The following is a 16,635-nucleotide window of genomic DNA, read 5'->3' on the forward strand; positions in this document are numbered from 1 at the left end:
ATAAAAGTGTCAGGTTGAGATAAATTTGGTATCGTTGATTTTTGAAGATCGAAAAAGGCAGGTCGGGAAAACTGTCAAACAGTCTCGTAACTTTGTTCCGTCACTTGCTCATATCCATCACATATCTTCCAATAACCCTATTCGCCCTCATCTCGTCGAAAACGCTCTGAAGCTGACTGAGCCCAATAACCTTATACGGCGCATGGACCTTACCCCTCAAGAAGAAATCCAAGGCCTCGGCCGTATCCTCCCTGTTGCCCACATACGACCCTTTGACCTTGATCATCCTGACCACTGTATCAAACACCGGCATGCTCACCTTGGCGCCCGCCGGCATGCCGATGCAGACCACGGTGCCGTGCGACCGCACATAGCCTGTGGCCTGCTGGAACGGCTGTTCCTGCGGCGCCAGCAAGACCACGCCCTGTGGTCCCAGTCCATCGTGCGTGGCCTTCTTCACATCAGCCACCAGGTCCTTGGACTCCTTGAAATCGATATACATCGACGCGCCCAACTTCTTGCACGCCTCGCCCTTTTCCTTACCGCCATCAATGGCGATCACGTTCAGCCCCATCGCGTGGGCGTACTGTATGCCAATTGTGCCCAGCCCACCTCCAGCACCCACAATCGCCACGTACTGGCCCGGCCGTGTGTCGGATTCCTTCAGACCCTTGTACACTGTCAAACCGGCGCACATGATGGGCGCAACGGCGGATAAATCGGTCTGCGGCGGGAACCGGGCCAAGTGTGCGGCGTTCGCAACGCAGTACTGCTGAAAGGTGCCGTCCTTGGTGTAACCTGAGAGCTGCGCCTTCGGGCACAGCGATTCTAGGGCTTGCTGGCAGAAGGTGCAGTGGAAGCAGGTAGACATGAGCCACTTGACGCCGACCTTGTCGCCGATGTCGACGTTGGTCACCAGCTCGCCCTTTTGGACTACTACGCCGGCGCCTTCGTGACCACCGATCACAGGGGTCTTGCGCGGCAGGGGCCAGTCGTTGTCGAGCGCGTGCAGGTCGGTGTGGCAGACGCCCGAGTATTTAATGTTAACGAGGACTTCGTCGTGGCCGGGGGTGGGAACAGGGATTTTTTTGTAGGTGATTACTGCGTATTGGTGTTAGTAAGGCACATAGTCAAAGTTCCATGAACGGGATAAGAAAGAGAAGAGAGCAACATACCGCCATCCTTCTCAGTAACCTGCGCCCACTGCTCCTTGGGGATGTCTGCTGCCTTGCTCATGATGCCGAAGCGGGTGCAAGGATGAGTTCTGTGTAGATAGCGGGATGAATAGAACCTGCCCTTTGGTTGTTGAATAGGGATATGAACAAGACGAGAAAGGGAACCTCTGCAAGTAACTTGTGATAGGAAGACGACTCTTTTTGAGACAACACAACTAGGTGGAGAGGGAAGCATGTTCCGGCACTACTCTCGGAGAGCTCGTATTGGACAGCAGACGCGTCACTACCACGCAGCCGTGATATAGATATACTCTCAACGTAATGTGTGTCTGGTTATGCTTGTGTCTGTGGGATGATGTGGCTATGATCCGGCGCCATGACAACTTTGACGTCACTTCTCCCCTTCGTTTGAGCTGTTCTCCGAGTGCAGTGGCCATAGCTCAATCCCATGATAGAGCAATACTCGATCTCTGGAAAGCCCTTCTTCTCAAGAGATCTGTCCACCTAAACAAACCGCTTGATTGTCATTCAGCCTCATGACTCGGAGAGACCCATCATTCCTAGCGAGGTGCGATTTGTTGGAGGGCGCTGATGCCAAGAGGCAGGCCGAGCTGTCACCACCCTGCGCCAACGCGTTCATATCCAAAAGAAACTTATGGAGTGCCACAAACGGCCAGAGAAATCAGCCGCCGTTAACAGCAGTCACAAGAAGTGAAGCTATTCAGAATTCCGTGGCTGCCTCAGCGAACCGGTGTTGACGATCAGGAGGTGCGGCGCCATGCTAGCTCGTTATGGAAAGTTCCGATGTGTCGGGAAATAGGTTGATTACTTCATCAAGATGTTTGCTGAGGACCTGCGAGATTCCAAAACATCCAGTGTATTGATGTAATGCGATCGTGAAGAGAAAAGTCCAACGTCGTAGTCGAAGTACAAAAGCTCATTTGAGTTCAACGGCTGTGAAGCTGGTGATTATGTCAGCGACAACCACTGACCGGGGGACGGGGATCTTCAGAGTCTAGACATGCCAAGAAGAAGCCCCTGGAACCCCGCGATTCCAGATGCATTGAAGCCGGCTTATCAAGCAAAAAATTATTCAGCCGCCCCTCCTTATCGGCGATAAGGAAGAGACCGGTTGCCGTGATCGCAAAGTCTCTTATACCCATCATTCAGCACACCTTTACCACGAACTTCAGTATCGTCTATACCCTTTGTTCTTCCTTGGACCTTGCCAATTCGTCCTCATATTTCTCCGACCTCACAACCATACCAGGAATACTTCTGCGCGAGCCCACCATGACGTTCCCGCAAGACCCCCAAGATCCTAACCACCAGGATCACCAGGATAACGACATGCACGGCGAGGACGAGATTATCCAGGATGATGAGATTGATGAGGTTCTTGAGGGTGACGACGCTGAGGGTGATGTTGCCATGGACTCCGATGACGACCACGAGATGGGTGAAGGCGACGAGGAGATTCTCCTACACAATGACAGCATCGCCTACTTTGACGCCCACAAGGATTCCGTCTTTGCCATTGCGCAACACCCCATCTACCCACAGCTTATCGCGACAGGCGGTTCCGAAGGCGAAGCCGACGATGCGCCCGGCAAGGGCTACGTGATCGACACCTCCGCTGCCGTCTCGCGCCCCGTTCTCCCTCCCAGCTACCAGTCCGACCCGAGCGCCGGCCAACAGCAGAACACCGAGCTCACCCCCATCTTCGAGATCGACGGGCACACCGACAGCATCAACGCTATCGCCTTCACACTACCCAAGGGTGACTTCCTCGCCAGCGCCGGCATGGACGGCCGGTTACGCGTGTACGCCGTTGGCACGGGCCACAACCAGTTCCAGTTCAAGTTCATCGCCGAGTCACAAGAGACAGAAGAGATCAACTGGCTTCTTCCCTGCCCATCGGCCGACTTCCCCAACACGCTCGCACTCGGCGCCTCCGACGGTTCCGTGTGGGTCTTTACCATTGACCCTACCGACGCCGCTAGCCCGATCCAGATCGTCCAGTCTTACTTCCTGCACACGGGGCCGTGCACGGCCGGCGCCTGGTCGCCCGACGGCAACTTGCTCGCCACTGTATCTGAGGACGCCTCCATGCACGTCTTCGACGTCTGGGGCGTCGCCGCCGCCAAGAATCTCATCACCGACAACGGCCAGACCGTCGTCTCGCTCACCGAAGCCGACCAGCGCTTCGCCGTCGAAGGCGGTCTCTACTCGGTCGCCATCTCGCCCTCGGGCAACTTCGTCGCCGCCGGCGGCGCAGGCGGTAACATCAAGATCGTCGGTCTGCCGCGCCTTTCCGAGCAGCCGCAACAAACAAAACCAACAGCCTCCCGTCCCGCCCCTGCCATTCGCGGCCCTGCCGGCCGTCGCATGCCCGCCCCTTCACAACGTTCTTCCGCTGCTGCGGGTACCGAGCCCTCAGCCCAAGCAGGCGCCATCCTCGCCTCCCTCGCCGTGCAAGGGGACAGCATCGAAACCCTTGCCTTCTCTCCCTTGCCGCAGACCCTCCTGGCTGCCGGCTCGGTAGACGGTAGCATCGCCGTGTACGACACGTCCCGCTCTTTCGCGGTCCGCAAGCATATCCGCGGCGCGCACGATGGCGAGGCGATTGTCAAGGTGGACTTTGTCAAGAGCGCGACTTCGCAACCTGGCACGCACGGGTGGTTGTTGACGAGCTGCGGGTTGGATGGTGTAGTCAGGAGATGGGATCTGCGTGGCGCGACGGCGAGCCAGCAGACGGTGCAGGGCGGTACCGCGGTGAGCGGGTTGATGAAGGAATGGAGGGGACACAGTGGTGGAGAAGGCGGTGGTGTTCTGGGATTCGTGCAAGGGGAGACAGGGGAAAGAGTTGTCACTGCTGGTGATGATGGTGTGGTGTTGGTTTTTGAGGCTTGAGCTTGACGTGCATAGATCATGGGGGAAAAGGAGTTCTTGATATGGAGAGATTTATACCTTGGTGACAGGGAGTTTTGCGTTGAGGGTATCAAGATAGACAGCGAATTGATTGTTGCATATTTGGCCACCTTGGACTGCGGTCCCATCGCTATTCAACATGAAATGGTGTTTGCAAAACGAAGCGTGTGAAAGCAACAACGATTGCAACCACCGTCAAAGACAGGCCGCCAACATCGAGAAGAGAAAGAATTCGCAATTGGATTCGAGTTTACGAGTCAAAAGAACAATATCAGCCAGAGTTCCGGACGCCGTTTACAATTCTTTCCACCACGACTAAGCGAGACGTTATATGGGCGAAAAAGTTCTGGAAACCTTTACTCAGCCAACTTCACCTCGAAAAATACTCGTTGTATATTGAAAAAACCACCAAAAACAGAACGAGGCGACTGTTCCTTCTAATCAAAAGCCCAAAAAAAACCATCTTGTTTACTTACCACTGAGTAGGCAAAAGGGAAAAAGCAAAAGTAGAGTGCGGTTTGTGTGGATCGAACACACGACCTTCAGATTTACGAATGAAGTGGACTTCAGTCTGACGCTCTCCCAACTGAGCTAAACCCGCTGAATATGAAAGCCTAAAATCAAAATGGTATCTATATAGTGGCGCGTTAGTCAATTTGTCCTACCACCAAAGCGATACTGTCCATCGTCCCTCCTTCATTTATGCATCTTGCCGCTCTCCTTTAATTGTTGGGATAGGCTTCACAAACATATCAAAAGGAGAATTAGGATCAGGCTTTAAGCTATGAAATGAATATTAAAAGCACTTATGAACATCAAATGTGTCGAACCAAGTACTTCTAGTAACCGGGGGGTATATGCTATAGATAACCAAATGGAAATCACCTCTTCTATAATAAAAGGGTATCAAAACAATTTCATCCCACGGGACCCCTTTAGCCATAGTTTCATACATCCAGTCCAGTCGTTAGTAGTTTGTAAAAGCAACCGAATCCCGCTTGTTTCTTCCTGTCGTTTCACCCCATCGATCCCATTCATTCCCCTTCATCCTCTCTCCTTTTTCTTCTTCCTTTTGACATCCACGCTTAAGGCTTGGCAACCTGCTCCTTCCTGAAGAACTTGAAAAACCCAATCGGCAGCACAAGCTGCAACCCCAAGACAACCCAAAACCACGGCCTTCCCAACCCGGGCATCACGCCCGCACTAAAATCCGGGAAAACATCTCCCGGTCCATCCTTATCCGGCGCCGTAGCCCTCGCCAGCATCATGAACACGGCCCCCAAAAACTGCGCCCCAATAAGCGTGGCAGCCACATGCTGCCTCGTGAGCGTCAGCAGCAAAACCATACCCAACCCCACTCCTTGCACGGTATCCAGCAGCCCTAACCACAGCCACAAGCAGCGGGAGATGATCGCCGAAAGCACCACAGTGCCGCACCAGGGGAGATAGAGCCCGATTCCACTGGTGGCCCACAACATCTGTGCCCAGCGCGGGGCGCCGAGGCCGATGGCAAAGAGGGGGACGATCCAGGGGTGGGTTTTGGTGAAGTAGGCAAAGAGCCAGAGCAGCAGACACCAAACGCCGACGAAGAAGCCGATGGCCAGAAGCAAGATGGCCCAGCCGGGAACGGCGCGGGAATAAAACAAGAACTCCCAGGTGCGGCCGTAGGGGGCCGAGAGGAAGTAGTTCTGGATGACGACCATCAACAAAAACCAGGGCACGATGTGGCGGCGCAAGAGTGACTTGTAGAAGGAGGGGATCTTGTCGGGGAGTTGGCGGTAGTAATCAGGTAGACCGACGAAGGAGATGACGCCTAGGCACCAGAAAATCAGGGCGATGGGAACGGTGATAACGAGGGCGACGGGGACCTTGTTGGCGATCCAGGTGCCGACGTGCGGAGAGCCGGTGGGGGTTTGCGCGGTGAGGAGGCTACCCCAGTACCAGAGGGCCAGAATGTAGACTTGTTGGATTCCTTGGATGATGGCAGCGCGGAAAATCCAGGTCATTATGGGAACACCGCCTGAGAGATATGTTAGCATGGAAACAGCTGCCGAGATGAAGAGGAAAAGAAGAGGGAAAAACGGAAGCTTACCTTCATCGCCAAAGTTCATTGCAAAGAACAACGATCCACTTGATGCACCAGCGGCGTACAATGCCGACGCAGTGTTTTGGACTGGGAAACGGACGTGGTCAGGCATAAACGGCGTTACGCCGAGCAGCATGAATGCCAGGCCATAGAAGAGCCAGGGCAGGGAGAGCGAGTACAGGGCCGGCAGGCGGCGGAACATGAACCACCACAGAAGGGAGCCGAGGGCATAGGTGCCCGCAACGATATAAAGTTGTGTAGGCGTTTGTCCGGATTCACCAGCGAGTAGTACGATCTGATATGTGTTGGCGGCAAGAATCTGGCCGAGTGCAATGATGAAAGAGTAAATGGGCCAGTCGCCAAGGCGGATGGAGAGCAGCTTCTTTAAGCCAGTGGGCGGCTTGTACCCGTCGCCAAGCAGAAATTGGTCGTCGCGATGGTGACCGACACCCTCATTGTTGCTGCTGTTGCGTTCCTCGTTCTCACGATCGTCGTCTTCGGTAGGCGAAATACTCTGGACGCTGCCGATGCTCGCGTGTCTCGTCTTCTTGATCTTCAAGCCTGGCATGGGACTCCGGGAGCGGCTCGGACTGCGGCTGCGGCCCAGTTTGGCGTTTCTGAATTCCTTGAACCACTCCTTCTCGCTTTCCTTGAGGTAATCCTCGATGCAGAGTTCGGTTTCCGAGTTCTTAGCCGTGAGCCCGTTGAGTTTTCGCTCGAATTCGCGGTAGTATTGACCATTGGCATCAGTAAAGAAAGGATCAACCTTTTGCAGGCGGAAATCCTGCCTGTCACCAACGACATCAATTACGGAGAGACGCGAGCTGTTGCGGTTGCGTGCTTGGTAGAGGGCTTCAGCACCGGGACGGGCTTGTGGATTGAGCAGACCAAAAGCTTGAGGACGAATTTCGGAACTGTCGGGAGACATCATGCGCATCGCAAAGGTGTCGACACTACTGCGGTCACCCGCGTGGCCGTAGACATTAGCTGCAATAGAGGCAACATCTGTGACCGACGAACTGGCAGAGGGGTTAAGGAACAAGGGGTTCGGTGGCATGAGGGGTTCATCAGCACCATCTTCACCATTGTGGTCTGAATGGTCGCCGACACGATCCACGTTAACGGTTGGAGGAGATCCGGGAGTCCCGGGGGGTGGTGACGCAATGCTGGGAATGTCATCATCAAAGGGGCTGGAGAGGGTTCGTCTGTGATGTGTTGCACCGTCTTGAGGCCCCGGAGTAGAAACAGTAGATGCCGTTCGGGATCGTGCGCCCGCAGGGGTCGAGACCGCATCATCAAAGTAATCACGCTGGGTATTGTTGCCGTGAAGATCAACGGTAGAAGGAACTGTGAGCAAAGAGCCACTAGGAACTCTCTTCCGCTTCTTGGCTTCCTTGTGATGAATGCGAATAGCCTCGGTCTGAAGCGTGTCGAGGTCCTCAACCCATTGAGCAACAGGGAAACGTTGCTTGGCACTCCAGGCTCTCATCATCTGACGGTCCTTTTTCTTGCTTTCCAAAGCACTGACAATGGCTCCACGGAATTGCTGAATAAGATGCTGAGGAGCGGTCGACTCGATCGTGTACCAGAAACCAGGCATCTGTCCAAGGCCACCGACGCGGGCACCCACGCCGAGCGCGCCCTTCCGACCGAATTCAACAGCAACCAGACCAAACGGTTCGTCGCGGGAGGGAATCAGGGCAAACTCAGCGCCGCTGAAGATACAAGGAGGCAGGGCGGTAAACTCGGGCTTGCTGTAAACGCGCTTGGGATACTTCTCCATAAGCTTCGCCAACTTGAGTGCCGCGAACTTTCCATACAGATCGATAACCGGGCCGACGCAAATGAGCTGGGTGGTGGGATACTTTTCCAGGATGGACGGGAAGATATCAGCAATGAGATCGACACCTTTCTGGAGCGACCATCTGCCGACGAAGACGAAGAGCTCCGCATCCGGGTTGACTTCTAACCCAGCCCACTCCTGCGCTTGCCTCCTCAAATCACCGCGTTTTGCCTCAGCCTCAAGATCGACGACGACGTCCTTCGCCTGGATTTGCTCGTCTCTGCTCCACTCGGCCGTGTCACTCGGGTCAGGGTTTGGCAGCTGGCCAATCTTGGACAGACCCCAGAAGATGGGATAGCGGGCGTAAGAGCGGTCGCCATACTTCTTCGAGACGCCCACGGCACCAAAGCCCTTTTGGTGAACGCGCAAATAGCTTGCTCCGGCATGAAGGAGGTTGAAGACGGATCCGAATTGGACATACTCCTTCACGATTTCCGGATCCAAGTTGAACACCTCGCACACCTCCTTGGACTCCTCAGGCGTGCGCATAGGCCACATGCCTTGAAATTCGGCATTGTGAAGCGAAAGAGCGCATGGAATGGTGCGTTCAGGAAGCAAATACAATGGCGCTGCCGCACCGTGATAGTCGTTGATGTGGTACAGGTCCGGGTTGAACCGACGAATGGCTTCAGCAATACAGTAGTTCCATGCAGCATAGTAGATGGCCGAGTCCATGTCGTCCATGCGTGGCGGGTAGGGGTCGGCCTTGGATTGGGTGCGGAAGATGGGTGCGTCGAGCAGTACGTACGTGATATTTTGAACCTGGTGGTACTGCACTTCGATTTCGTACTCCTTGCCCATGATGGGCACGTACATAGGCTCAGCGCGCTGGTCGATCGGGTAGTCGATGCCACCGACGCAGGGCACAACCCAGATCAGATCCTGGTGCTCCAGTGCCTTACCCATGAGCTGGGCCATGACGCCGAGACCGCCAATCTTGATCTTAATGTTCCAGTCGTCGATATTGTATTCCATCGTGGCTATGATGACCTTTCTGCGCTTGCCTGGGATGACAGCGAGCTCTGTATCGCCCACGTCCTTATGACGGAAGTTCTCGAAAGAAACGGTACTGCTGATGCGCTTGCCAATATCGCGGAGTGGTGATCGACCGCGGCGCTTGAAGCCAACCTTGTTAACCTTGACCTTGTAAAAGGAGCCCATGAAAGTCCAGACGGCAGTGAGACCGCCGACGATGGGGAGTGAAGCCAGTAGGATAAACATAATGATCTGAACCGCCACGTTTCCCTGGGGTTCCTTGTGGAAAGTGAGCAATGCATCGTTGAAGACAAGCTTCCAAGACAGCGCAGGCATCGGTGGCGGTTCCGTAGCATTGATCACGTTTAGTGCCAAAGATGAAGGCGGCATACGATCCAGAACCCCATCTCCATCCACATCGCCAAATACCCACCCGGCGTCAGGCCTCTGATCGGGATTCATGCCCCATACGTTGAGCTGGAAGTGCGTGGGCCACTCATCCATCACGTGGCCCTCCCACAAGCCGTCACCAACCAGCTTCAGCTCATTCTTGACACCAGCATCGAAGCCGAACTTGTTAAAGAGACCATGGGCGAAGAGGTGGGGGAAGCGGCGCGTCTTGGTCTCTTTGCTGTCACCAGACTGGACGAATGAGGCGCTACCAAGTAGCTTGGACCAGTACTGAACCATGACATGGTCACCGTCCCATTCCTGTCTCTTGGTCCCATTCCAAGCTAGCTTATCGATCTTCTCCTTGCCTCCCTTATACTCGAGCCAGTCGCTCCAAGTCGAGCCCCAGTTGGTTGAATAGCGCCACTTATCGGCACCGGCCGCGGCGTGGTTGACGAAGAGATCACTACCCTCTTTCGTCACCAGCGTCTTCGAGTAATTGGCCTTCATGGGGTTAACGAGCGGGTTGTTGGATGAACCGACACGAAGGAGGAAGTGATCTGTGGCGCCCGTGCTGGCATTACGGCCGGACTGGGGGTCCTTGACGGTGATCCTGTGAATACCGTCCTTTACATTGGACAGGGTCGCATTGAACCTCCAGGTCGAAGGGATAGTTCCAACGTATTCGGCAATAAAGCTGGCTTTGATATTGTCGCAGCGGTGTGCATCGATCTTGATACTAGCGTTCTCTTCGGTTGTCGATGTGAAGGAGATCGAGTTCAAGACCTCCTCACAATCCATTTCCTCCGAAAACTCTAGTTGGATATCGACCTTGCCGTTACCGTAAGACTCGACAGAGGCGTCGTGGCCAGGAGTGAACTTGGTGATCATAGGCGGGGGTGACTCCCAATCTTCCTTGAGTACATACGCTCTGAATTCGAAGGGCGCCATGGTGATATTGCTGAGGCAGCCGCTCACAGCATGGGAATTAGCAAATCCTAAACTCTGAGTGGATTTCTCCAGTTTGATCTCGTCATATGGGTAAAACAAGTTCTTGACGGTTGCTCCAGCATCGAATGGAGAGACGAAGTCCTGGCCCTTCTTGGAGCAGTCGAATGTATACTCGGTTTCCTTGTCCTCGTTGTGATAAACAAGCCAGACGGGTTCAGCTGGATATGATTCTTTTTGAACACTCGGCATAAATGCGCGTGCAACGGACCAAATCCCAAACTCTGTGCTTGTGGTGCTACCTTCGAGCGTCACATTCCTAACCTTCGAGCTAAGGGTCTGCAGGAGCCATGCTTCACGGAAAGTCTCATACGTGTCGCGCATGTGGTACATCGACTTCATAATGTTGCGGACGGGAGCCGATGGGTCACGATGATCCAGAGCAACCTTGGGGTCGGTGCAGCCGGTCCTTGATGTTTCAATGGGCCAGCCGACATATTGGGTACTGTTGCCGACATGGCAGCCGTGGAGCATCCAACCGGGGGTAGGCGAGAAAGCTTGTCTTCCGAAAAGGTAGTTGTCCGCCGTGCTGTCAAGAACATAGAATTCTTGTTCCTCGCCATAGAAAACCAACGGAATACCGGGCATATGCAGAGTCATGATGAATAGACCCAGAAGCATCCTCTGTGTACCCTGCTTGATGCCAGACCACCGGAAGACGTCCTGATTCATAGTTCCGTACATATGCCGTGGATCGAACAGGCCAGTATTAGGGTTGACGAAATCGTTGGTGATGATCATCTGGTTCCACATCTCAACCCAATTGAGCGGCAGGTCGTAACCAGCTTCCAAGTTTCCGCTCATACCGGCAAATCTGGTCAGAAACCGGTATGCCGAATAATGAAAAGCAGCAGCGTCAAGGCCATTTTTGCCCTCGTCACGGATAACCAGGCTGTTGTTCTTGCTCAGCTCTTTGGTTGTCAGATTCATGACCTGCGGAAAACTTGGCCTCTGGTTCGATTGCCGTCCTCTGCCGATATATATCGCACCGTAGCCGTCGCCTCCGGTGATTTCGCCCGGCATGAAGAAGTTGTCTTTGTTGTGTTCTTTGGCACACTTGCGGATGGCTTCGTTATGCTCGGCCATAGCATCGACCGTGACTTGCGTGGCCTTATCGAAGCGGAACCCGTCAACATCAAGCACCCTAATCGAAAGACAGGAGAATAACTCGATGCGTTTGCGAACAGAGGGTGCCCAGTCCCTCAACCGATCCTGGACACTAGCAAACTTGGCCAAGGAACGTTGCCAGTCCGGATGGACACCAAAGGCTTCCATGTCACCATACTGGTCGAAATCACTGTCGTAGCAGCCTTTCAGCTGGCTAGTGACGTCCTCTCCAACAGGCATTCCCGTTTCATCCCAAAATCTGGGATATTGGCATTCGTCCTTGTATTCATTGGATGGTGCAAAATCGAGGTACTCTCGATTACCCTTGTAGTGCACCTTGTGTTCTTTGAGTGAAAAGGGTGCGGTTTCGTTCTCGAAGCCTTTGAATGCCAGAAGATCGCTCATACTGAGTTCTCTGTAAGCCATTTTCCGTGACAATGAGGGACCGATGTTGGGAAAAGGCGTCTGTAACTTACGTTGAGAAGGTGTGATCAATCATGACATACATATCACGTTTGTGAATCTCATCCACCATGCGTTGCCAGTCCTTGATGGTGCCGTAATGCATGTCCAAGAGAGTCAAATCGATGGGCTATGGCGCGGTCAGAAAAACATATACCGATAACCTTTTCCTCTGCCATGATCACCTACCGAGTACGAGTCAACACCCCAGGGGAGATTGATAAACGGTGAGCCAGCAATGTATATAGCCTGTTTCGTAGTCAGCCAAAATCACCATTGCTAGTACCACCTCCCGCCACTTACCTTTATTCCCATGCCCTGGATGTAATCCAGGCTGTCAATGACACCCTGAACATCGCCTCCATGCCGCAACTGGTTGCTCGTGGGATCTTGCTCATAGACAGTGCCGTTGATGTTGTCATTGGTTGGGTCGCCGTTGGCGTACCTGTCGAGGAAAAGCGTGTAAAAGGGGAATTTCCAATTTTTTGGGGATGCTGTGTAGTTGTCTCGTTTCGGGGCAGAATAGTCCAAGGGGTTCACGGCGTCCTTATTCTGGTTAAGGTTGTAGTCGACATAGTCTGGATCGTACCGGAGCCCTTGTACCAAGGTCGCCAGGACGAGTGTGAGAAGAACCGCCGCCATGGTGAAGAGAGTATCGCGCCCACGAGGGCGGGTAAAGCGAGGAACTTTTTCAGATAGGAAATGAAGTGGTAAGAGAGCAAAGAGGAGAAGTCTAGGGAAAAAAAAAAAAAAATCGGGAACACAATGGAAGCTTGACCCTGCCAAGAGCAGATATCAAGCAGTTATCGAACAGTCAACAAGTGACCAACAGTTTGAAGCTAGGGGCGGAAAAGAGGAAGAATGGAAGCAGAGGTTGGGCAGCCAAGTGTAATTATTCAAGCTGAAAGTCTACGATAAGATCGGGTAGCATAGCCACCGAGAAATCTCTTGAACATGGATGTCGAGCATAGACTATGACAGGGTGCGGATCTTGGTGCCTGTGGTCAGAAAATAGAGCTTGACTAAACCTGAACGGTGCTCCGCCCAAACGGAACAACCGGCGAAGCTGGAAGCTTGGGGATAGCCATGAACAAAAGTCGTACACGTAGTATTCTCCATTGGCCTATTCGGCTTCCAAAGCGAGAAGTCCCGCCAGCATGGAGCGGAAACAAGCCATCTGACGACCCACCATGTTGGATTGATGACCTAGCCTCCCCGTGAGGACTGCGTCTATCCTCGTAGCAGCTGACCAGTAAGAGAAGACGCCAATTCGGGGCTCGTATCAGGGCTCGTAGGGCTGTGCCAGAGCGGCTCCAGGGCAAAAAAAAGCATGAAGAGGATGAAGAGACCCGCACGCCTTAGCGTCACCAGGACCCCTGTTCGCGAGCGCTTGGCCAAGGGGATGAAGGATGCGGAAGAACTGGTGTCGCTTACGGGTGATCCTCCAGATCCTTTCGAAACTTACTGGATCCAGGCATCCATATTGCATAGTTCCGTATGTAGACTAGCTTAATCATGACTGGGGGCTTCCATCAAGAAAACCCAATGCCGGCGAGTTCACCACAACTTTGAACGTATGGTATGGCAAACTCCGTGGCGGCATTTGTTATGCAATCATCCTTCACTGCCATGTCGGACAGCATCAAAATGGCATCCGATGGTCCACGGACTGTTGTAAAACTCATCCACACGTCTTGAGTTGTTCATGTGGTTCGTACGAGCCATTCATAGATGGTGAAGTTCATCTGGTATGCAGCGCTTCGGACGCGCGAATCCACCCATCTGGCTTTTGCCTAGCGGGGCGCGCGGGCAGGCCGCTCGGAAGTTGCAGGATTGCTACCGGACCCGGGAAGCAGGTTCTTGGATCACCGTTGGAGAAGTCGAAAGAAGGAGGCACTGTCAGAAAGAGACGGAGAAGACCTACATGGAGGTGCTAATCCCAGTGTCTTCAGCCCCTTCAAGCATGAAGCATCTCATGTCAGCGAATCTTGATCAGCCACCAACTTGGATGGAGGCGGGAGAGATAAGCGATGCACCCGTACCAGTGGGCAATGCCGTGGACTGGAGGGTGCTCGCGGTTTTATCTCCTTTTGTTATTGTATCGTGGAGTGAACAGCCTGGAGATGTCCTTCGTCAATACAGGGAGAGGTCTTTAATACAAACGCGTGACAGTAACAGCACATAGCCGGACAAGACCCAAAGGGGAATGCACAATTCATGACCAGTAAAGGACGGTACGTGAGAACAAGGCAATGTGGTCCAATAGCCGAGACCGTGGCGCTCAGCAATCCTTCCCCAAAGAAAAGGTATATTTTCTCACGGCTAGGTATGGATATATGACTTCAGAAGCTGAGGGACGCGTTAAGCGTGTCGAGTCGCGGTTGACTTGCATGTCTGTAAAGATTTGTAAATCACTGGCTGGATTCCTCTTGTGAATTCTCGAAGAGTTCGTAGAACTCGCCGAAACCTCTCGGTTCTTAGGCGTCATCGATGTCATTGACTTGATCATTGGCCGAGGCGCCGATGATGTTTGCAGAGCAAAACGAAAGGAGAACGTGAAGAAAGTGAAATGGCTGGGTTGACAGGAAGGCAGGTTGGGTTGACCTTGGGAGCCTGACTTGGCGCTTCCGTGGAAGGTTCCACTATTTCACTCGTAAGACAGGCGGGACTGCCAAGAGTGGGTACTCCTTTGGAGCGCCAATGAAGATACGAGTGCTTCGTTTAAGGGTTCCATCATCGTGGCATCCCGAATTCGAAGCTCAACGGGACGTTGCATCACCATCACGGACTGCTTTTCAAGTCCCAAAACATCTCCCATCTTTGTACAACTTCGCGCATTCAATTCTATAATCATTGCTTGGAGATATCCAGAAACTGTCTTGAGATCTTTGTCGCCAATCTAGCAGCTGAAAACCGCTGAACAGGTTCCGGGCTGGTATCCGACACACGCTGCGACAAAAGAGCGGTTATCGCATCCTGAATCGGACAAAATGCAGAATGTCGCCAAGAGCCGTTGGTGACAGATGGCGTGTAAGAGAGGGGAAAAGAAAAGAAGAGGATCGGCTAAAGTTTCTGACCACACTGCACCCCTCCCCATTGTAGCTTTTTCATGGTTTCCTTTCCTTTGGTTACATAGCTCTTTCCAGCCCACTTCTTGAGACCGCCTTTTTTTTTTTAGTGCTGACAACACCTAATGTCACGGTGTGGCTTCAAAAAAACGGCATCACAATCATCCTTGGTCTCAGCCGCAGCAGGAAGCCGCTATTGCGGGAGATAAGCTTTGGCCCTTCCCAGCCCTTTCTCCTGTCCGTGCTGATGGCCCTGTCGCCCAGCAAGATAGAGAATCCTTGGTGCTGTTGCTTCGGCCTCAGTTCTGCCAAAAAGACCTCGCTAGGTAATCAGGGTATTGACTTATGACTTCACGATTGGACAGATAACGTTAAAGCTCCCCATGGCGCGCTCTTCACCGCGACTTTCCTTGAAGAATCCAAGAGATATTAGGTAGAATCTTCAATCCCACCCAAATCCACTTTGTCAATGTATCTGCCGGACGAAGTCCTATGGTGGTCCAACAAAAGAAACAAATCGAAAGATGACTCCGAATCCTAAATCACCTCCTCAGGCACCGATGAGGTAGTCTCGACGACGGCAAGCATTTTCTTCTTTCGCAACCATTTCGTCGATAAACGCCCAACAACCTCAGATGATATATTGGTTCTTTGGTGACTGTCAAAGCTTGGGATGAGGGACGAGGAGCATCTCATTTTGACTTGAAGTCCAATACAAAATCATACAGTTATGCTAAAGACTAACGTCTTAATTCCAACATTAGATACCCCTTGCCACACCCATGTACTCTCAAAGACAGTGATTCTTCCCCCTTAAAGAGACAATCATCATTTTTGACTATTTTCCACAGCGCCGTGACCCTCAACGCCCCATCAAGACACTTTCAGGAGTCTCACACTCACTCTGATGGTCTTACATCAGTTGTGATACTATCCGCTTATTTTCATTTTTAAGGTTAGGCTATAAGTGCAGTGGCGCCTCTGGCCAGGTGTAACGAGAAAAGTGGTGAGAGTGACACATGTCACACACATTGAGAAAACCCGGAGTCACACACTGGATGCTGTAACTCCGTACTCGAATGTTCCGTGAGGCCACTCGGGATGGCTACCATGTCAACTTGAGACAGCATCGAATTGATGTTTTGGAGTGTTCCAGGCCTATGACCTCAAATTCGAATCTCGCGAATGGAATCAAATAGGAAGGACAGTTCGAGTGAAGGACACTTACTACCGCCTGACTACCGCTCGTGTTAGAACATTCAGGAAAAGGTATTCTTCAGGGTATACTCACGTTAGTAACATTTGCGCCCTTTGGACTCGGAAGATTGTAGAAACCCTAATCCCATCTCCATCACGACCAGGTAGTCTGTCTCATCATGTTCTTCCCATAATACTTGCGCGTTACTTGAAGAATCCTCTAGTCAAGACCAATCCGATTTTATATATCCAGAGACGAACGCCTGCTTACATGTATGTAAAGGTAGCACAGGTGAGATGATGACACTAATCGAAACCGGCACAGAGCAATCAAGTCATCCATCACTTTCAACCACTCCTCCAAGTCAGAAAGCATGATACGCCACAGAAATA

The 16,635-nt window shown here is 52.7% G+C and overlaps 3 protein-coding genes and 1 non-coding gene across 4 annotated transcripts; 1 reads left to right on the top strand and 3 right to left on the bottom strand.

Annotated features, from left to right (window-relative positions):
* Position 1: 1 nt before the first annotated feature.
* Positions 2–2,068, bottom strand: NCU02476 (alcohol dehydrogenase III). Its single transcript, XM_959977.2, has 2 exons — positions 1,176–2,068; positions 2–1,101 (listed from the first exon to the last, which is right to left on the bottom strand). The coding sequence occupies exons 1-2, from the start codon at positions 1,408–1,410 to the stop codon at positions 101–103; spliced, it is 1,236 nt and encodes a 411-aa protein (XP_965070.2). The 5' UTR covers positions 1,411–2,068; the 3' UTR covers positions 2–100.
* A 210-nt stretch (positions 2,069–2,278) lies between these two features.
* Positions 2,279–4,232, top strand: NCU02477 (ribosome biogenesis protein Sqt1). Its single transcript, XM_959978.2, has one exon. The coding sequence runs from the start codon at positions 2,469–2,471 to the stop codon at positions 4,086–4,088; it is 1,620 nt and encodes a 539-aa protein (XP_965071.1). The 5' UTR covers positions 2,279–2,468; the 3' UTR covers positions 4,089–4,232.
* Positions 4,233–4,618: 386 nt separating this feature from the next.
* Positions 4,619–4,707, bottom strand: NCU15022. The gene has a single exon. It is a non-coding gene; the product is annotated as a tRNA-Phe (tRNA).
* A 170-nt stretch (positions 4,708–4,877) lies between these two features.
* Positions 4,878–12,970, bottom strand: NCU02478 (alpha-1,3-glucan synthase Ags2). Its single transcript, XM_959979.2, has 5 exons — positions 12,281–12,970; positions 12,167–12,226; positions 11,992–12,107; positions 6,199–11,921; positions 4,878–6,126 (listed from the first exon to the last, which is right to left on the bottom strand). Exons 1-5 carry the CDS (start codon positions 12,617–12,619, stop codon positions 5,192–5,194), a joined length of 7,173 nt encoding a protein of 2,390 aa, XP_965072.2. The 5' UTR covers positions 12,620–12,970; the 3' UTR covers positions 4,878–5,191.
* Between the last annotated feature and the right edge of the window lie 3,665 nt (positions 12,971–16,635).

Source organism: Neurospora crassa, linkage group I (assembly GCF_000182925.2).
Source record: "Neurospora crassa OR74A linkage group I, whole genome shotgun sequence".
Classification (NCBI taxonomy): domain Eukaryota; kingdom Fungi; phylum Ascomycota; class Sordariomycetes; order Sordariales; family Sordariaceae; genus Neurospora; species Neurospora crassa.

What these genes read in the sequence shown, in the direction of transcription:
- NCU02476 (XM_959977.2), bottom strand. Translation starts at nt 1,410, where the DNA reads ATGCTTCCCTCTCCACCTAGTTGTGTTGTCTCAAAAAGAGTCGTCTTC. An exon ending in GGTTACTGAGAAGGATGGCG is followed by an intron (nt 1,102 to 1,175) that starts GTATGTTGCTCT and finishes ACCAATACGCAG; the next exon opens with TAATCACCTACAAAAAAATC.
- NCU02477 (XM_959978.2), top strand. Translation starts at nt 2,469, where the DNA reads ATGACGTTCCCGCAAGACCCCCAAGATCCTAACCACCAGGATCACCAG.
- NCU02478 (XM_959979.2), bottom strand. Translation starts at nt 12,619, where the DNA reads ATGGCGGCGGTTCTTCTCACACTCGTCCTGGCGACCTTGGTACAAGGG. An exon ending in TCCAGGGCATGGGAATAAAG is followed by an intron (nt 12,227 to 12,280) that starts GTAAGTGGCGGG and finishes ACTACGAAACAG; the next exon opens with GCTATATACATTGCTGGCTC. An exon ending in GGGGTGTTGACTCGTACTCG is followed by an intron (nt 12,108 to 12,166) that starts GTAGGTGATCAT and finishes ACCGCGCCATAG; the next exon opens with CCCATCGATTTGACTCTCTT.